At 31.4% G+C, this 18,987-nt stretch overlaps 1 protein-coding gene across 5 annotated transcripts in view; it reads left to right on the forward strand.

Annotated features, from left to right (window-relative positions):
• Sky (GTPase-activating protein skywalker) overlaps window positions 1-18,987 on the forward strand; it is a 23,218-nt gene continuing 4,231 nt past the window's right edge. Inside the window, exons 1-11 of one of the 5 annotated variants that reach the window (XM_072894986.1) lie at window positions 1-544; window positions 8,880-9,343; window positions 9,793-9,981; window positions 10,724-10,848; window positions 11,059-11,205; window positions 12,016-12,150; window positions 12,582-12,800; window positions 14,922-14,951; window positions 16,495-16,581; window positions 18,230-18,388; window positions 18,604-18,833. In XM_072894986.1, the coding sequence (XP_072751087.1) occupies window positions 8,980-9,343; window positions 9,793-9,981; window positions 10,724-10,848; window positions 11,059-11,205; window positions 12,016-12,150; window positions 12,582-12,800; window positions 14,922-14,951; window positions 16,495-16,581; window positions 18,230-18,388; window positions 18,604-18,833 (1,685 nt within the window). In that variant the 5' untranslated portion in view covers window positions 1-544; window positions 8,880-8,979. Of the gene's footprint in view, window positions 545-8,661; window positions 8,773-8,879; window positions 9,344-9,792; window positions 9,982-10,723; window positions 10,849-11,058; window positions 11,206-12,015; window positions 12,151-12,581; window positions 12,801-14,921; window positions 14,952-16,494; window positions 16,582-18,229; window positions 18,389-18,603; window positions 18,834-18,987 lie in introns of those variants that run through there. The other 4 variants (XM_072894984.1, XM_072894982.1, XM_072894983.1 and 1 more) reach the window with 4 other exon arrangements.

An 18,987-nucleotide genomic window follows, 5' to 3' on the forward strand; every position in this document is an offset into this window, starting at 1 on the left:
CACGTAGTGCTACATAGTGCGTGGATATACCGCCAGCGTACGTGAGATCGAGCTCTGTCCTCTGTGTCGTCGGATCGTTGTGATTCTCGCGGCGAAGCGACATACATATAAAGCGCGAGAAAAAAAAGCTGATTAGGTTTTCAGAGCGAGAGGGATCTCGGGCGAGTGTACAAGGCGCGCGTGGGCAAGGCATCACCTCCTGGAGATCCGAGTTCGTAGTGCGGGGGCTCGAGGCGCGCTCGCCGTGATATGCCGTGCTCGAGAGCAGTGGGGTCGCACGTATCGTACATACGTACATAGGTGGTGAAGTATAGCCGAGGGCATCGGTGCGACGTTGACAGTCCACCGTCGCGCGGACGGGTGCACCTGGGTGCACCGTTCCGCCATCCGTTGCCGCGCCGGCAGCCCCGTCTGTCGCCGCCCCTGCGCCCACCGTGCTTGCATGCCACGCTCGGACGCGAGAATTGGAACTCCCTGCTGGTGTTTCTCGGGGCTTATCGAGGAAGGCCGCTTCGCCGATACCGTGCACATTCCTAGACTGGCGGTAAGTTATCCTCAGCGCGTCCCGATTATATGTCGCGCTATTTAACGTTTATCGTGATTAACCGAATTATCATAACTCTGGCTCTACTCGTTACGTTACTTCTTCTTTTTTTTTCCTTTTTTTTCTTTATCCTTTCATGTTTTTCGCAGATTCGAAGTGCGGTCTGTATATCCTAAGGTTCGGTAAAGGAAAGACGAGAGGGACAAAGTGCGAAAAGAGTGCGACTGAAGACACGAGAGATTTTACATTTTGCTCGATACTACGATCTAGAGAAAGACAGAAACGAAAGATGTCGATTAAATATTCACCGGAGTTAATAATCGATCTGTTACTTGCACTTTTCGTACTCGACACTTTTGACGCGAGTTTCGATCGCTTCACGCGCGCGAGAGATTATAATGACGTAATAGGTAGTTCTGTTAAATGTATTATCAGTCGCGAATGTGATATATAATTTAGTTTAATTGTTTGCGAAAATCGAATTTGTCTTGCAATCAATGACATTTTATTATATATTAGCATTTTTATCAATACTTTTTATACTTGTAATATTTATTACAAAAGGAGTATATAGGTATATGTGCTTGTTTTATTTTTATATTAGTTTTTAGACCGTTTAAATTGTATTTTCTTATACCTTCTGTGAATGAAATGAAATAATAAGTGCCGTTTGCTCTTTTCAATCACACTTTCTTCTCTCGTAACTTTTCCTTTTTTTATAAAATTCTAATATATATCTATTTTTTTAAACTAATATATATTTAAGCACGTTTTATTTTTCTGCATATCCTTGTATTTTTTTATATTTAAACGACTGTACAGGAACGATCTTACAAATAGTTATTCCTTTTTTTCCTAGAAATTAAAGGAAATAGATTATAATACATAAATAAAACAAATTTAATTTTTCAAACTAAATCCTATCATAAGTAGTAATGATCCACATAAAAATCATTTTCACGTGTTTGTAACGAAAACTCAAAACTCGCCGAAAAATTATAGCAGTTTCAATTCCTTTCCTCATCTTTCTAACAGTCACAAAAAATTCTTGGCAAAAAACTGACAATGAGTCCTATTAAACTTCCCTAATTTCTATCGACTATGTTACACATTCTTTGTATTTAAAATAAAAGGAAGATATATTCACGCATAGTTGTTTATTTTAAAACATGTGTCTTGTATTTTCTGCATTCAGAATGCAATTAGTAACAGACGACTTCTAATAGTTTCTGTGGTTAGAAACAGCTGTTTTTGTGTAAACATGAGTTCTTTTGTGGTGCTCTCTTACTATATCTTTATCACGTGATCGCGTAAAGTTATGGATAGGTACGCATAATGTCTTCAGCAATTTATGCAATTCAGAAGTGAGAAATAAAAAAAAAAAATGCTGAGTACTGGAATATTTCCAGAAAATTTCAAAATAAAGAATTTTGACCGTACATTCCAAAGTGTAATAATATTCACAAAGGACATTTGTAAAACTTTCTAAAAATAGTGGGATATCTCCATCCAGACAATTCCGAAAGAAAGAATTTTTATTACATGCTTCACAATGTATTCATAAAAGGCATTCAACTTCTACATTTTCTAAAAAATTATGAAAACATCTTTTCTTTTTTTTTTTTTTTTTCTTCCCAAAGACTTTTTGTCTTTGAGATTTTTAAAGTTTTTTCTTCTCTCTCAGAGAAAAAGAAAAACAATGAGAATACAATAGAAATATATGGAATAATATTTATTATACTTTTTTTATAGTTGATATTTTATATACGTTATATTTATTTAATATATATATTTTTTATACAAATAATTTTCCCAAAATATTGTATAATAAAAAAGAAAATGACGCAAATATTATAAAAATGTACAAAAAACTTAAGGTTGCAAAATTTAGTTATTCGATTAATTATTCTAGACTACACGTATACATACACACACACACACACACACACACACACACGCACACACACACACACACACACACACATACACCTGTTTCATATCGATTAATCTTTTAGGTCAAGTTATTCGCAAGTAGAAATGACGTTAGAGAGGTGGAGAGAAAGAGAGAACGTATAAGGAAAAGAGAGGAAAGGGATGTTCAGGCACCCTGTGCGAACTTGATCGTGCTTTTAGATGATCTGCGCAGCTCCGCCCTACGCGATTTTCTCATAGCCATGTTTCGGAGGAAGTGAGAAGCGTTCTCCATTTAATCTTCCTACACTAGTGCGAGACGATTGTCAATTAACACCGGCGCAGTTTCACACGCGTATCCAGAAGATTGCACTTATTCACGTCAAAAATGATTGAGATTTTTTTTAACGACTTTCTCGGAAACGCATCCGATATTTAATGAGAAACTTTATTTTGTAGACTCCCATTTTGACGTTGAAAAAGTATCTCGATACGTGGAAAAAAATTGCGTTCCATCTATCTTGATTGATGATGTTTTGGAGGTAACGTAGATTTTCTTTTCCCAACGTTTTTTCGAGATTAAAAGAAATTTGATACGAAAATATTATTTTACAAAAACATTTACTTATACGGTGACACCCTGCTGAACGGTAGCCGTGCCAGTGTCGTTAAATCACGATGATTATGGCATTGGTCTTTATTGCTCGGAAGTAGGCAGTTTTCATTTCAGGGACTTTCGTTTATATATATAAGTACAAAGAGATATAGAGAGGAACGATACTAGGGCTGCTTTAGCATTGACGAGTCGTTTTACGCTCTTGATGTTTGATAATAGCCATTTAGCACTTTCAGATACAGACTGCAAGAGAAATTACGCGTCGTGATTTTCCCAGATGAAGTCTTCGCTTCTCGTTCGAGATGGAGATATTAAAAAAAAAAAAATATGCCGCAGAAAATTTGTCTTGATCTTAAAATTCAAAATTAAATTGTTTTGCATTTATCATGTTCTACTCGTCAAGTGGATTTATTGCAGATAAAGGGAAGTTACATATATTGACGTATGTCACATGTTGAACGACACGTATGCTCTATTAACTACATTTAAAGTTTCTTTTGATAGGAATAAAATTGGCAAAAGGAGAAATTAAATATTGAATTAACTTCAGCATTTTACCGAGCAAACGCATAATTTTTTCTAAAATAATAGAATCGAAAATATAATTTTATTGATAGGGCAATAAATGCATAAATCTATCAATGTGTTGTGTGTGATATAATTTATTATCAAGTACGTTAAAAAAAATTGAATAAACGATACATATTGTTACCAACAAGACAAACGATCTTAAATACTCTACTAGAAAAACAAGAAGATGGTTGTTATATAATGTTGTTAATAGGCTTATTATACCACTACAGTCGCCACACACATTAATCCAGCTGAGGATCTCTTTGGCTTGAATTAGATTTCGTTTCGTATTTGTCCGGATATATTTCGAATATATCTCAAGCAACATTATGTTCTATTATAGGTAAAAAATAACCTTGAACGTTCTGCGCGCTCTTTCTTCGATAAATTTATAAAGAAATGAAAATTGTATTGGTATTCGGATTGAAGTCTGGTTACTCATAATGGATTAACCGGTCTACGCGATCTCGCGAATGATTTCGTGTACAAAACCACTATCAATGGTACATTCACAAGGACACTTCGCGATTCTTTTCATTCTTTGCACGCATAAAGCAATTGAGCCATGCAAATTAACTATACGTTAAAATACGTCCTCAAGCATTGCAAAGAAATCTCAGTGCAATTGCACCATTAATCTACATTAATTATATATAGAATGAATTATATCGAATCAGTCGATAAAAAAAGGGATCTTTGACTTTACGTGAAAAAATAAGTTGAGAATATTTTTTCTTCGGTTATTCTAGTATAACACGATAGAGACAAAGAGGGAGGAAGGAGAGGTTGAATTCTTTGCATGTTTTAAATTCTTCAACACCGAGCAACTTTTCACTGCATTTATTTCACGCGATTTTTGTATAAAACATCTTTTATCTAATTATTGTTCAAAAATCCCGGGTACTGGAAAGATTAATAATATCTCTTTTGTGGAGTTCACGTGTAACGTGACCCTCGGGGAATTAAGCGCGAATTGCGTGTGACATTTCGTTAGCGGAGCCCAGGCTCCGCTTACGTTGGTTCGTTGATGAATTATTCAGCGTGCACAAATCCACGGAGAAGAATGGTAATCCTCGCGAAATTGTCGGAAATCAAGGTCAAATGTCGAGACGCGCGCACGCGGTTTGGCACTTGTAAAATTTCTCGGCAACCGAATCCCGACCGCTTGGATTTCGCACGCTGAAATTACGCGGCATTGCGTAATCATGCGCGAGGATCGTCGGTAGCACGTTACTGCTCGAGGTTTATCACTTGGTTCACTCGATGCTCTTTTGCGATGTACAGTGATAGGAGAAACTGCGATAGGCTAAAAGGGCGCCTTTTTTTTATTCGGATTTTTCCAATTTCTTTTTTTTATCATTTCTTATTTACATTTTTAATTTAATTGCTTATTAATTTTATTATACGCGACGTCTTTTTTTTTTACATATTTATCTTGAGTCTAAAAAGGAGCGAGAGAACCTTGCAAAATAATTTCAAGCTGCTTTTTATACAGTTTTTTATTCTGATAATCCTAACAATGCGTATACACATTATACAATACTAATAAATTATTATATGAGACAAATTTAAATTTTAAAAATCTTTTTGTCCGATATCTTTATCCATTCGTTGTCTGAAGTGCAGTTTATATAGAACCGAGTCTCGATATTGTCCACTTTATTTTTAATCAGTCCTCCTTTTATTTTATGCTCTCCCTCTACTTCATATTTTCATTCTACTACCGTGGTCACGTGGGAAATGTGAAATAGTGGGAGAATAACGAAGAGCAGCGTAAGAGGAAGTGGTTAAGAGTAAAGTGGATGACATTAGTGTGTTCTCGGCACACATTCTTTTCATAGTTAGAATACACTATGGCACTTTCTGTCTTTTGTTGAGAGCCACATGTATTAGTGTCTGTATGTTTGGTTTTTCTCTCGTATATCAACGATCCTTTTCCATGTTTTCAATCATGTTCTTCTGAAGTTTTAAATTCAAAAACCGAGGATCTATATACAAGGGCATTGCACTGGAAAGTATAAAAAAATCGCGAAATTTTATCCATAAAATTTTCTTAGGCACTACGGTGGCAACGATTTGAGATACAAATCATTAATTTTATCATTTTTCCAACAAGTGTAACGCCTTATGGTTTCATGTATTTTTCTTCACAAAGCTTTAGATGACGATGTAATCACCATGGAAAAAGAAACGCAAACTTAATGCATACCGTTTCGCTTTGCGTATTTAACAATGCAATGCGTGCGCGTTTACTTTCGCCTCCGCCTTTGATGCGATGTATTTATACTATCAAGTGGTTCGAGCGCTCTGAACTTGCAATAATATTTATCTATGGCAGAGCAACTGCCTTGCAAAAGTCTCCATGTATTGTATATATACAAGGTGTCTGAAAATTCCTACTTTTTCTCTCTCAACTACAGACTCTTTAATGATATCAGCATTAATTTTTTTCTTGAGAGAATTATTTTATCATGTTCGATATTCCCCTCATATTTCGACTATTTAAAGGAAAAGAATAAAATATTTCTGATCAATCGCGATAACTATTCTGCAGTTGCATTAAGCTATCTTAATCTGAAATATTATCTCGCAGAGAAAAAAAAAATATATATATTGATTAAATATTTTATATGTTATATAATATATAAAATATTTGATTAAAGTTTTCTCTCTCTGGGATAATTAAAACTATTGCAAAGTTTTGTCCACAGAAAATCTCTTTGCGGATATTACCGTGTATCTCATGAGTAGCACATGGTGTGTTGATAAGCACTGAACGCATGTTAGCGGCAGAAAGATAACACGCGCTTTTTATTAATAACTGTTAAGTATACCAAGATTATAGCCACTCGTGCATCTGGCTGAGCTGTTTTATTATTAGCGACAGCTCCTTCTTGCGTTAATTATATGCTAATATTATATATTCATTGTCTCCGCTTGCCGTCCGCGTGTCTGATGACAGGTCAATGCCTGATGGAAGCTTTTTTTTTTTTTTAAAGCACAGTAATCCAGTCGCCTTTCCCAACACGAAATAATTAAAAATTTGTAATTAATGTATTATTAATTGTTTTATTTTATAGCTGCTAGAATATAATTTAGAATATCGTAAGAGTTATATAATTTATATAGATAATAATGCTATAATGCATAAATAATTCTCGCTTTTTTTTCTTAATAAAAACAGATTTTTTTACCAAGCTCGACATATGTTTTCACTTTGTAAAATTTCTAAAATCTCGAAATCTCTCTTAGTTCTTTTTATTTGCAAATTAAAAAGTTTTTTCCTTATTGTTATATAATTTTCAACAATTATTTTGCGACATTTCTTTATAATAGTGTGTTTTTAAGCAAGTATCTTCGTATTTCAAATTGAGAAAAACAGATATTCTCTTTAAATTCTCTTATATTTATACTACTGAAAAAATAATTTTTTTCTTTCCATTTCACTGCATTGTTCCTGAAAAAATTATAATAAATTTAGCGAACACAATTTATCTTTGTAATACTAATTGTTTAATAAGCAATAATGAGATAATAACATAATTTTGATATCTGCAACATCTCTATAAATATTCTTGCGTCATGACTCAGAGTCATGTCTGACAGCTGTATATATGTATATACATGAATATATATGATATGTACATACATATGCACAAGACTAATTTAAACATAAAACTAACAATTAAACAATATTACATATTAAATTAATCGATATGAAATACACATAGTATACGTAGTTTAAATTGTTTTTAAGCAACACAGTCATATAAAGCATGAATAATTATTTAGAAATATTAAACGAATATGAATTTAGTGAAATGTTAAGGCAGATATGACAAGCAGCGTACTCGCGCGAATCCGAATTACTCATGCGGTAAAAAAAGCGAGCACGTGGTGTGGCGTACTGTATACATATTCGCCAGGCTTGTTTACGCTGGCACTCTTACAACGAGACAATTGATTTTGGTCGTAAAATGAGTTGCGCGCGAGAAAGATAGAAAGAGAGAAAGAGAGAAAGAGAGAGAGAGAGAGAGAGAGAGAGAGAGAGAGAGAGAGAGAGAGCGAAGACAACGCCAAGAGAAGGCTGTTGTTGCAACACGATAGCAACAGATGTGCACAGTAAGCGTTAAAGCGTTATCTCGAAGAACTCGTGCGAATTTACGAGCTTTAGGCGATGTTGCAATCGGATGCATTATTATTCAGCCGTATTTAGCCGTATTGCGTAATTGTCGCGCGAAAGGAAAGAGTTAACGTGATACTCTTGTCTTTTAAACTTAATATTTTATATTCATTATTCTTGAGAATACACAAAACTCTTCTGATCGAGCAATTTCTCCGAAATTGCATCTTAAATCATTTGGGAGATAAATATATACATATCTCTCTGAGTAGTTTGAATCGAAATTTCAGATAAAATTGCAAATTAAAATTAGATCATTAATTATGGGAAGAAAATAATAGAAACAAAATATTATATTTATTGTTGTTTGCAATGCAGATTAAGGTTAAATAATTTGGTACTATTTCCTTTTAAGATGCAAAAAATGAAATATGTTACTCTTACTTGTGATACGTAAGTGATAACGCTAAATATATTTTCTTCTATTTCAGACAGATCTGTTTTGAAAATTCAAATAAATATTATGCGTACAATATTATCTTCCTAAACATGTTTATAGCCAAATGACAAATGTGAAAGTACAATACAAGAAAGGAAGCGATAAAGAATATAAAAAGAATACAAAGAAATACAAAGAATATAAATATAGAATAAAAGATATAAAAATTTGATTATACGTTATGTCGCACAAATAAAAGTATACTTTATTTTCTTACATTGATGATCAAATATAGTGTTTTCTCATCATACAAATTTTTCGCTTATTAGAAGTTACCTTTTCAATTTAATAAATAAATCGTAAATAAATTGAACTCGTTTATCTAAACTTTATTTAAAATATTAACATAAGAGTCAAATTAATTGATTTCACAAAATGTTACTATCGATGCTCGTTCGATCTTGTCTTATTTTCGTTGAGATGAATTAATGACAAGATTTATAGGACAGTTGCTGAAAAAGAACGTAATAGCAACAATCTTGTAACGAAGAAATACTATATCATTTGTAAGAATCACTATATCAGCAAATTATCTTATTGATTCACATAAGGATTTTCTACTATAAAAATAATTGTCTTGATACATATACTCATACGAATTTTCTTCTTTCAGATGAAAATTGAAACCTCCCAGGACCTGACGTAAATAGTAGGTGGGAGCGTGAAAATCGCCAGAACGGCCGCCATGAGAAAATTCGCGCCGTAGTTGAGCGATGTTAGTGACTGCCTCCCCGATGGACAATCCCCCGAAAACGTTGTCGGTGCTCGAGGAGGAGGCGGCGAACATCGACGACGCGTTTCTGCCGCACGTCGACACCAGCAATATTGTCATACAGCCGGAGTCGCCGACCAACAAGAAGCAAGTCTTGAAAACCTTCAGCGAGGTGAACGCGCTGCTACAAGCTGAGCCGCCAAGAAAGCGGGAAGTAAAGCTAATCATACGGCAGAATGGTTGGCCGCTCAACAACGGCATCAGGACGCAACTCTGGCCGGCACTTTGCAATCAGCACGCGCAAGGCAAGAATATGCTCAACGGATTCTACTGGGATATGGTGAACCAAGTTTTTGGAACAACAGGTTAGCTAAGAATTTTTTTTTTTTTTTTTTTTTACTCACCTTTTTTCTCATTTTATATTTGTTGATTGGATTTTATACTATTTATCGTAAAGAGACAAATGAATATTGTATAATATTATATAATTTCCAACGCGACTGAATTGTTAATTTTACTTCATCGCACATTTATAATGTTCCTTAATTTAGAAATATGTTTATAAAAGTATTATTGAACTTTTATATAATTATGTATTTAAGAGACATACAGCTTCACATCATAGCTTCTTATATCTTATAATTATATAGTACACAATCCAACGAAAAAGTTATGTTAATTACATGTTTTTAAAAATTCTAAAAAAATGTTTAATATTTTCTCTTTTTTTATATATAATTTTTAATTACACTTATTTTCTTTGTACAAGGTTCTTGGACATTTATATAATATTTGAAATAATTTTTCTGTGCAGAATTACCAGAAAAGTCAATCATGCTACCACCGTTCGTCGATAGTACACATTGCTTATCTTACAATTTAACGATAAAGGGCAGAAACGTAGCGGATAGAATCGTATCTGTACTAGGATATGCTTGTCCTGACATCACGTACAGCCCATCCCTTTATCCATTAACTGCACTTCTCTTACATTTTGTGCCAGGTGAGTTAAAAATTAAGTTTACGCTACAAGTCAATAATAACTTGACACATTAAACGTTATAAGAATGTGATTATTTCTCGCTTTACTAATAAAATATCGCGAATTTGCGGCCAAAACGAATTTACGGTACAAAGCGAGAAATAATATATATTTTCTTTTTTTTTCGGTAAGGGAAAATCGACTCAAAATTGGCCAAAGAAGCCGCAGTTGAAAGAAAATGCACTTAGTGAGGGCAATCTGTATATACAAAGTGAGTTACGCAGTTTGAACAGGTCATATTTTTTTATTAATTGATGATAGAAAAATATGGTTTAAGAATGTTTAACTTTGACTTAATTTTTCAATCTTGAAAGTTTTTCCGGAAAAATATAAGCCATGAAAAATTTTATTTTGTATTTTCGATTTATATATTTACATGATGACTCGTTTTTTCTTGTACAGAGACACATATGCACATACATGCATAAATCTGCGATACATCTATACATTTATACATAGAAATATATGCAATTACTTATGAATGGATTAATTACTAATTGCAATTACTTATGAAAACTTTTTTGTCAGTTATTAATTTACTTTTAATTAATAATCATTAATAGGTTATTCACAATTTGACGCATCTTTTAATGCAATGTGTTGAGGCTTAAAATATAAATAAATTTATTATATAATAAAAGATTACTTATTTACTACCAATAACAACCACTACTTATATTATTTTTGAAATATTATTTTCTAGAGGAGGAATGTTATCACTGTATGGCCACTTTGGTAGCAGCCAAAGAGAAAATGTTCATCACACAAACTAAACTGCTTTACGAAGTTACGTGGAAAACGGTAGAACAGATCACAAAAAAATATATTGTAAGTAACAATGAGTTCCTAAAATTAAAGCTATAGATTACACACACACACACACACACACACACACACAATTATATATATATATATATATATATATATATATATGTGTGTGTGTGTGTGTGTGTGTATGCTCCCTTTATATATACATATTTTAATAAATATATATGGACATATCAAATGATTTATTCAATTTACAATTTTGAATTGAAGAAGTCAGGTGCTACACATTTAACGAGGCATTGCTCCGGCTCAAGAGCAGAAAGAATCTACATGGACTGGATCTGGTGGATTCTTCAACTTCTTCCATTTCAACATCTAGTCAGGGTTATGGACTGTTTTCTTCACGAAGGCATTAAGGTGAGTTTATATTTGGTTTTTTATTGCCTCTTCTCTTTTTTGCTCTCTCTTTCTCTCTCTCTGTCTTAATAACTGTTATAAGTTTTTTAAAAATATTTATAATAATCTATTATATATTTGATCATTGAAAAATTCTGAGAACTTTCGAGAATTTCTGAGATTTAAACTCTATTCGAAGTAACGGAAAATTCCTCACATTAATTCTGACTATGCATTCAAGTCAAAACGAGGAACGCCTGACGTGAGACCGTCCATCTAGTATACATATAAAGTACGAGAAAAATTGGCTTTCCTCCAACTGATAGATAAAGATGAACCGCGTGCTATATGTATTCTGTGCAATGTACTTTTATTCTAGGAATAGGACAAATGTTAAATTCGATGATTGACTTGGTGCCAGCAGAAAGATGTTTGCGTTTAATAAAAATATCTACAAACATCCATGTATAATATACTGTGCACAAAATTGTTCTTTACGAATATGTACGTGATTATGCACAGTCATGGATCCAAAGATTGCAACATTTTATTTTACAAATTTTGAAATGCACAGAAATGTCAATCTATTATTATTCTACAATATATAGTACATTTCATAACAAATATTTTGCGTAATAATAACTGCAATATTTATTTCGTTAATATTTTCACATGCTTAAGATTATTAATTGTATCATTTCAATAAAAACTGTCACAGCAAATTCTTCTCTCCATATACATTAATATACTTTTAAAAAATTTTAAATTGTTATAGAGATATATTACCTTAACACAATCATAAATAATTAAAAATTAAATTTTTGTTTTTAGGTCTTCTATCGGGCTGCTATGGCTATAGTTTCATTATTCTATCAACACTCTAAGTCGCAGAGTTCAGAATGGATGAATGAGATTTCGCGGAATGGCATAGATGCTGCTCTATCCAAGTTTTGTAGACAAATACCAGTAAGTAATAAAATCTAAAATATGTATCGTATTTATCAGTAATATCTATCATTTATCATTTATCGTGTGATTTGCTGCACTCGTATTTTCAATATTTTAATCGTTTCTCCCTTTATAATAGCTTTCTTTTTGCAAATAAGTCGGTTTGCAAAACTATGTTAAACTTGGTTTCAAATGTCTCTACTCTTTGCTGGATATCAGCTTTTTAATATTAATCGATATTTGATTCGAGATACAGTAAACTTCTTTCCATCTTTTATTAAAAATAAAATATTTTTATTTAAATACACAAATAGGAAAATATAAATAATATTTGTGTCTCTTTTTATATTAGACAATTTTATTGTATAATATTATTTTTTTACAAAGTATATTCTTACAAAGTTAATTTGCAAGAACAATATTAAAAGTCACATTTTATCAATTTTCAGGTGACACCCGCCAAGTTTTTACACACCGCCTTTAAGATTCGCGGACTCACCTCAGCATACATATCAGGGGTCTTTCTACGCACGGAAATGGCTCTCAAGAGTAAGAGTGTCTTGACGGGATCTCGATCCTTGGCCAGATCACGTTCGACAGACAACTTGCCCACCAGTCAATCTCAAGTCAATATTCAAATGATGTCCCACACACTTACAATACGAGAAGTAAGTTGTTCATCTATCTATCTCTTTTTACTAACTTTCCATTTAGTCGAGTTTATTAATAACAATTTGCCCAGATATATTTGCTTATATATTAGCATATCCATTGATTAAATTACGTGAAATTTTAGTATCACGTACATAAATCGTCTCAAAATGAATAGATATTTTTTTTATTGTGGATTTCTTGAACAGAATATTTTTTTCAAGAAGAACTAAACTCAAGACACTTCTATGATTTGCAAGTATTTATTAACTAAAGAAGAAAATTAATTTGACAGGCAGGATAATGATATAAGTGTGACTGATCCGCATTAAGAGATCTAAAATGTAATGAAAAATGTTGTTTTGTAAATATTTATTAATTACAGATTGATAAAAGAAACTGATTTGATAGATAGTAATGATATAAATAGGACTGATCACTAACAGGAAAATTATATTAGTACAAAATAATGATATAATGTTTATAAATGTTTGATATTTTTTTAGCATGTTTTTATGGATGTAATACATACACATCGTGCACAAAATTTCTATTTTTTATTTTTATTATATTGGATATTCTGAAGCGATATATAATAATTCTGTTAGTGGTAGAATTTTCAATGTATTCTTTTTATAGTGTAAATATTTTTTTATAATTTATAGATTATTAAATTACCCATTATTTATTTAATAATCGAAATTTAAATTTAAATTTTACAGAAAATAATTACTAATATAAGTTTTAATTTTTTTTACTTAAAAAAATTATATATCTTCAATAATTTAATTGTAAATTTTAAAATAGCATGTTTGAATTAGTAATGTTAAAGTATTTATGATATTATAAAAGATTTAATATAAATTCAAAATACAATAAGCAATTATTTCAATTTTTAAATTAAACATTATAAATTGCAATATCCAATAGGATTATTAATAAAAATATTAGTTCCGTCAAAAACAGAATTCTATATTGTAAGAACCTCTGAAACTTACATCTAGATTTTGCATGCACGATTGTAATTTTAGTTGACGAAACTTTTACAGATGGCAAATATGAAATATTTATAATTTTATATGGTGTGCAATGTTGCATTATCCTAGTATTAATTAACCAGCCCCTTTTATTTCCTAAAAGGAAAGGGAAATATAACAAATAAAGCTTAAATTTAATAGTTTGAATTGATCTCTCTATTATAGATATAACAATAATCTATAAAAAAATTTTATAAGAAAAGAAGCAACTTTATCATTTATGAATTATAGTTATCGTTGTTTAATATTAAAATAAAAGCTATATTTTTGAGGATTGGTACAATCGAGTGATTTGATCTAACAAAATTTATTTACAAATGATATAAATTTATCGGTTTGCAATATGGTTTCTCACACGATTATTTTTTGCACATGATTTATAATTCACAGCGTAATGTCGCCAGAAATTAATTGTTATAAAACATTATTATCTAATCAAAATATTCGATATTCGCGAAAAATTAGTAATATAATAATGAAAGAAAAAAAATGAAAGTTACTCCTCAGTTACTCAATATGGACAGCTACCAGTCGTTACGCTTTCATAATAGAGTTCAGTTTAAACGATTAAATATAAACTTTATTTTTTACAATTTACATATCTCTTTTAATTTAAGAAATGACAGGGGTCTTTTTACGCTTGGTTGCTCCGTATGATTCCTTTTACTTTGTAACGAAGATTGAAACAGCTATAATTTCGTTGAGTTCGATTTTCGATGTTACACGTATGCGAGAAAAGACTTTATGCCGATTATCGTGTTTCATTTCACGGATAAACGTAAGGATCATTACTGTGCATGCCTATGATGTCCAAATCTCAATTCGACGAAATTTCAGAATGCTACAATAAATCATGATACAACTAATGAACAGATAATTTCTCATGGAAAAAAAAATAAATAAAAAGATATTGATTTTCCCTGTTTTTGACTTTTTTTTTGCATGAGAAGAATTGTCCCTTTAAATCGATTGTATCATAATTTATTGAACATCCTGTATACTGGTTTCAATCTCCACTTTGTATAGCCCAACGTGTTAAAAGTAGACTCTTGTAGGGTTTGGTGAACCTCTGACTCTCTCAATGATTCCATTTGTTTTCAGAAAGAATGTGAAGACACGTACAAAGACAGGGTATTGTATAATTATCTTTTTGGGAAATGTCGATTGTTGTCAATTTCATTGTGCTCTGCCCTTATCCTTTCCTCTATATACTCTGAGATATTTTTTATATTACACTCATACTCTATTCACTCATTGCCATACATTTGTCGTGCCAGCTTTGTCGCTGTTATTACTTATATATCCGCAATGATTCCTCTAATACGACTTCTTATCGATATGACAGTAACCAATATAATCTCGCCATGTCTACTGCAACGCATAATGTGAAACTCTCGCTGGCTTTTCGGTGTGGCTCCGCGTGTATCAGTGCGGGTTGTAATTATGAAAGTACAATAAGATTATAAAAAAAAGGATCTCTTGATTAAATGATTTTAATCGAGGCTTGTTTAGCGAGCGTTTAATATCAATTTCATTCCCCTCTATGTACAAATTACAAATTACAAATTCATAACTCTATTTTTTTAATGTAACTCCATTGTACCACTGCAGGTATTATAGGCAGGTATAACTAGCTTTATAGAGGATGCTTTTCATAGATATAATTCTGTTCATACATACATTGTATTTGTAATTCGACAAACATCCAAAGCATGTTCTTTGTGTTTTATTACACATTTCTTTCTATAAATTCGTAATTCTATTAACATGCAATAAAAACAAATAGATGAAAAAAAATAATATTTTTAGTTCATTTTTAAATATATATGGTATGAAAAAAATTGTGCAACAAAAACGATCTTCTTTGATAGTTTCACTGAAGAAAAATCGTTCGCATCATAGAAGCCAATGTGATTAAAAATGTTGGTTTTACCTCTATATCCTCTCTTATGTGATTAACATTTTTTTATCGTAAAAGAAAAGGAATCAAAAGAGCTGGTGATAACATTAGATGAGTCTTCATTATAGACATTGAAATATTATTTTCTACTCTGTTAGGAGAGATTATAAGTTTCTTGATATTTTAAAAGATTTTGCGCTGACCTTCACTTTTAGTTTTATGGTTTAAAACTATGCCAGAATGGTTTTTATACATATATGTATATGCCAAGTGATCAAGGTTTACACAGCTATCTAATTATATAATTAATCTATTAATTAGTCTTTTCAGCACATTTCATAAATGTATTTTATCAAAAACAAGTTATAGTATGCAAGAAGGTAGATCTATTTCGATGTGTAGGAAAAAAAGAATTTATATGATTTGCGCTAATAATTTTTACGTGAATCCAGCAGTGAAAGATGAGGAGTTTTCTACTATCATCTTATACTAAAGATGACGGGATCGTTAATATTAAATTAACGAAAATGTATTATCCGTAACAAAAGTGAAATAAGTATTTGCGCACCACCTTACCTTCTTTTTTTAAAGTTTTACATTACAAAAAAAATATCCATCCCCCTTTATTCGTGCGGTAGGTACATGCAAATTACCGTTTGCACCGGTACCGTTAACGCGCTAAGCACTGTATATCGATGTAACTGACGTGTTTGTGCTGTCTTGTGTTGTGCTGCCTTCACTGGAATGATGGATTAAATGATACCGGGTATATAGGGAGCACACAGTCCTGGACCACGCGCCCTGTCAATGGGTGTTTACCCCATACAAAGTATATGCTCCCAGATCCTAGATATACCTGATGTAAGTACTCTCATATGGTCGTCCTTTCGTTGATCAAATTAAAACTCTCGAAAGCTCCGTCGAGTAGTGTAGATTTTTTTAGGCTTGCATGCCAGTTGTCGTCGTTGGTATACATGCAATAGGTATGCGAGAAATGTATGCAGAGCACTTTTTTTAGAATGATATTCAAATATTTTATACGATAATTCTTAGGATATACTTTTTGAGATTGAAAGTATAATCAGAGAAGATTTATTTGCACGCTAAGGAGCCTTGGAAGATATAAATTGAGGCATATCATTCGCGAAGTGAAGAAGAAAATGAAAATGTGTATGTAATTGATAATGAATAAAACAAATAGTTCTTGAAATATTTCCCTGTATTAGAGGAAGAAAGAGAGTGTAAAGAGGAAAACTAAATAAAAAAAAAAGAAGAAAAAAAAAGAAAATAGAATGTGCAGCTGAAAATGCATTTATCATCGCTAGCGCAAAAATTCATGTTAGCGTCTCGTTAACATCCATTTGTATTTTTATCTCTAACTGAGTAATGCTGTACCCTGACTGTGTTGCATGACGAATGACATTATGCACTGATTTTGCAAAAGAATATTATTATACAGATGTTTACTTTCGCCAGCATATCATATCTGTATCGTCACATGTTTTAGACATCCCACATAGCAAAATAAAAACACGGTTTATTATTAGAATTAGTATTTATAAAAAGATATTTGCGATATAACATGATATATCGCAAAATATATTAATATTATATTTAAATTATATATATAAGAAATATACTATAATATATTTTATTATTTTGTATATATTTTTTTTATAAAGATATGTGTGCATATGTGTAAATGTGTAGAGATATGTGTGCGTATGTGTAGGATATATAAGAATAATTTAATCAGAATATTGATATCAAATTAATTTAGCATAATAAATCAACTCATTACGGTCATAAACACCAATATGTATAATTACAATTAGAAGTGGAACATAAATTTGCTACTATATCAATTTTAAACAATTAACGCATAGAAAATAATGAGATGACAAATATTATATTATTTTTGTAAGAATATGTCTAGTTCTTTTTTCGTGATAAGTATGCGCAAGAAGAGTAGAAATATTTTGAAAATACCTATAATATTTTTTAATTAGATTATCCGTATAAATTTACATCACACAATTAAATCTTTCATGATTACACATTCTATGAGATGGATAATTGCCAACAAATAAATTTTGATATTTTTTTTGCTTCGTTATCATTTTGGAAAAACACAGTAAACATAAGCGATAAAGTAATGAAATACAAGAAAAATGTCGAAGAGATTTTCGCAAAAAATGTCTTAATTTAATCATGTATTTTTCGTTAAGAAAGATTATATCTTATGTAAGGACTACATTCTTTTTCAACAAACACGAATTTTGTCATTATTGAAAACACCTCATCTTTATTACCATGTTGGTTACTGTATTTTTCCATAAAACAGCTGATAATCATTTTAATTTAATGTCACAATCGAGCGCATGTTTTATCGTGGTTTAGTTTGCTCCTCTTATTAGTGAGCCGTTGAAAACTAATGTTTGCACAATTATAAAATTGATCTTTCATTTTTTTATGTTCGACTAATTATTCGAATTTATTTATTTGCCAGTTATTTACCTTATGGTCGTGGCTACCGATGAGAATCACGATGTATCAGCCTATTTTGTTGTACACAACCGAGGAACATGGATGCTCTTTAACGACGTTCTACGTGCGAGTTGAGCAACACGAGCCGACCCTTTTGATGATAAAAACCTGTAATAACGAGGTAAAAGAATGTCTTTATTCTTCAATAAGTATTTATTTTTTTTTTTCACTAGAAAACTAATAATGTTAAACATAAATTTTATATTATTATTGTAATAGATTTTTATTTTTATTTATCATATATTTCTAAATAAATATAATTTGTTTAGATATTTCATTGCAGATCTCAAAAATTAACATGTTCCATTTTACTAATTTTTTAAAATAATTTTTCAGGTATTTGGAGCTTACTGTTCGACAAGATGGTGCGAGCGTAATTTGAAGGATGACAGAGGACATAGACAAGCGTACTTTGGTACTGGCGAAACATTCCTGTTCAGCTTGTATCCTGAGCGAGCCAAGTATCCTTGGGTAGGCATGGATTCATCGCACAACGACTCTAGAGTACATCACTCGGCTGAACTATTTATGGCTGCGGATTCGAGAATGATAACTATCGGTGGCGGGTAAGCTATAATATATAAAATAATTTCTTATATGATAATAAAATCATAACATCGACAAGACTCGATCGATATCATATTCAATATGTAAATATACTTAAATAAAATAAAATTTATCATAAATATATAAATATAAATTAAAATATATATCATTTAG

The sequence above is a fragment of the Anoplolepis gracilipes genome, chromosome 6 (genome assembly GCF_047496725.1).
Source record: "Anoplolepis gracilipes chromosome 6, ASM4749672v1, whole genome shotgun sequence".
NCBI classification, from domain to species: Eukaryota; Metazoa; Arthropoda; class Insecta; order Hymenoptera; family Formicidae; genus Anoplolepis; species Anoplolepis gracilipes.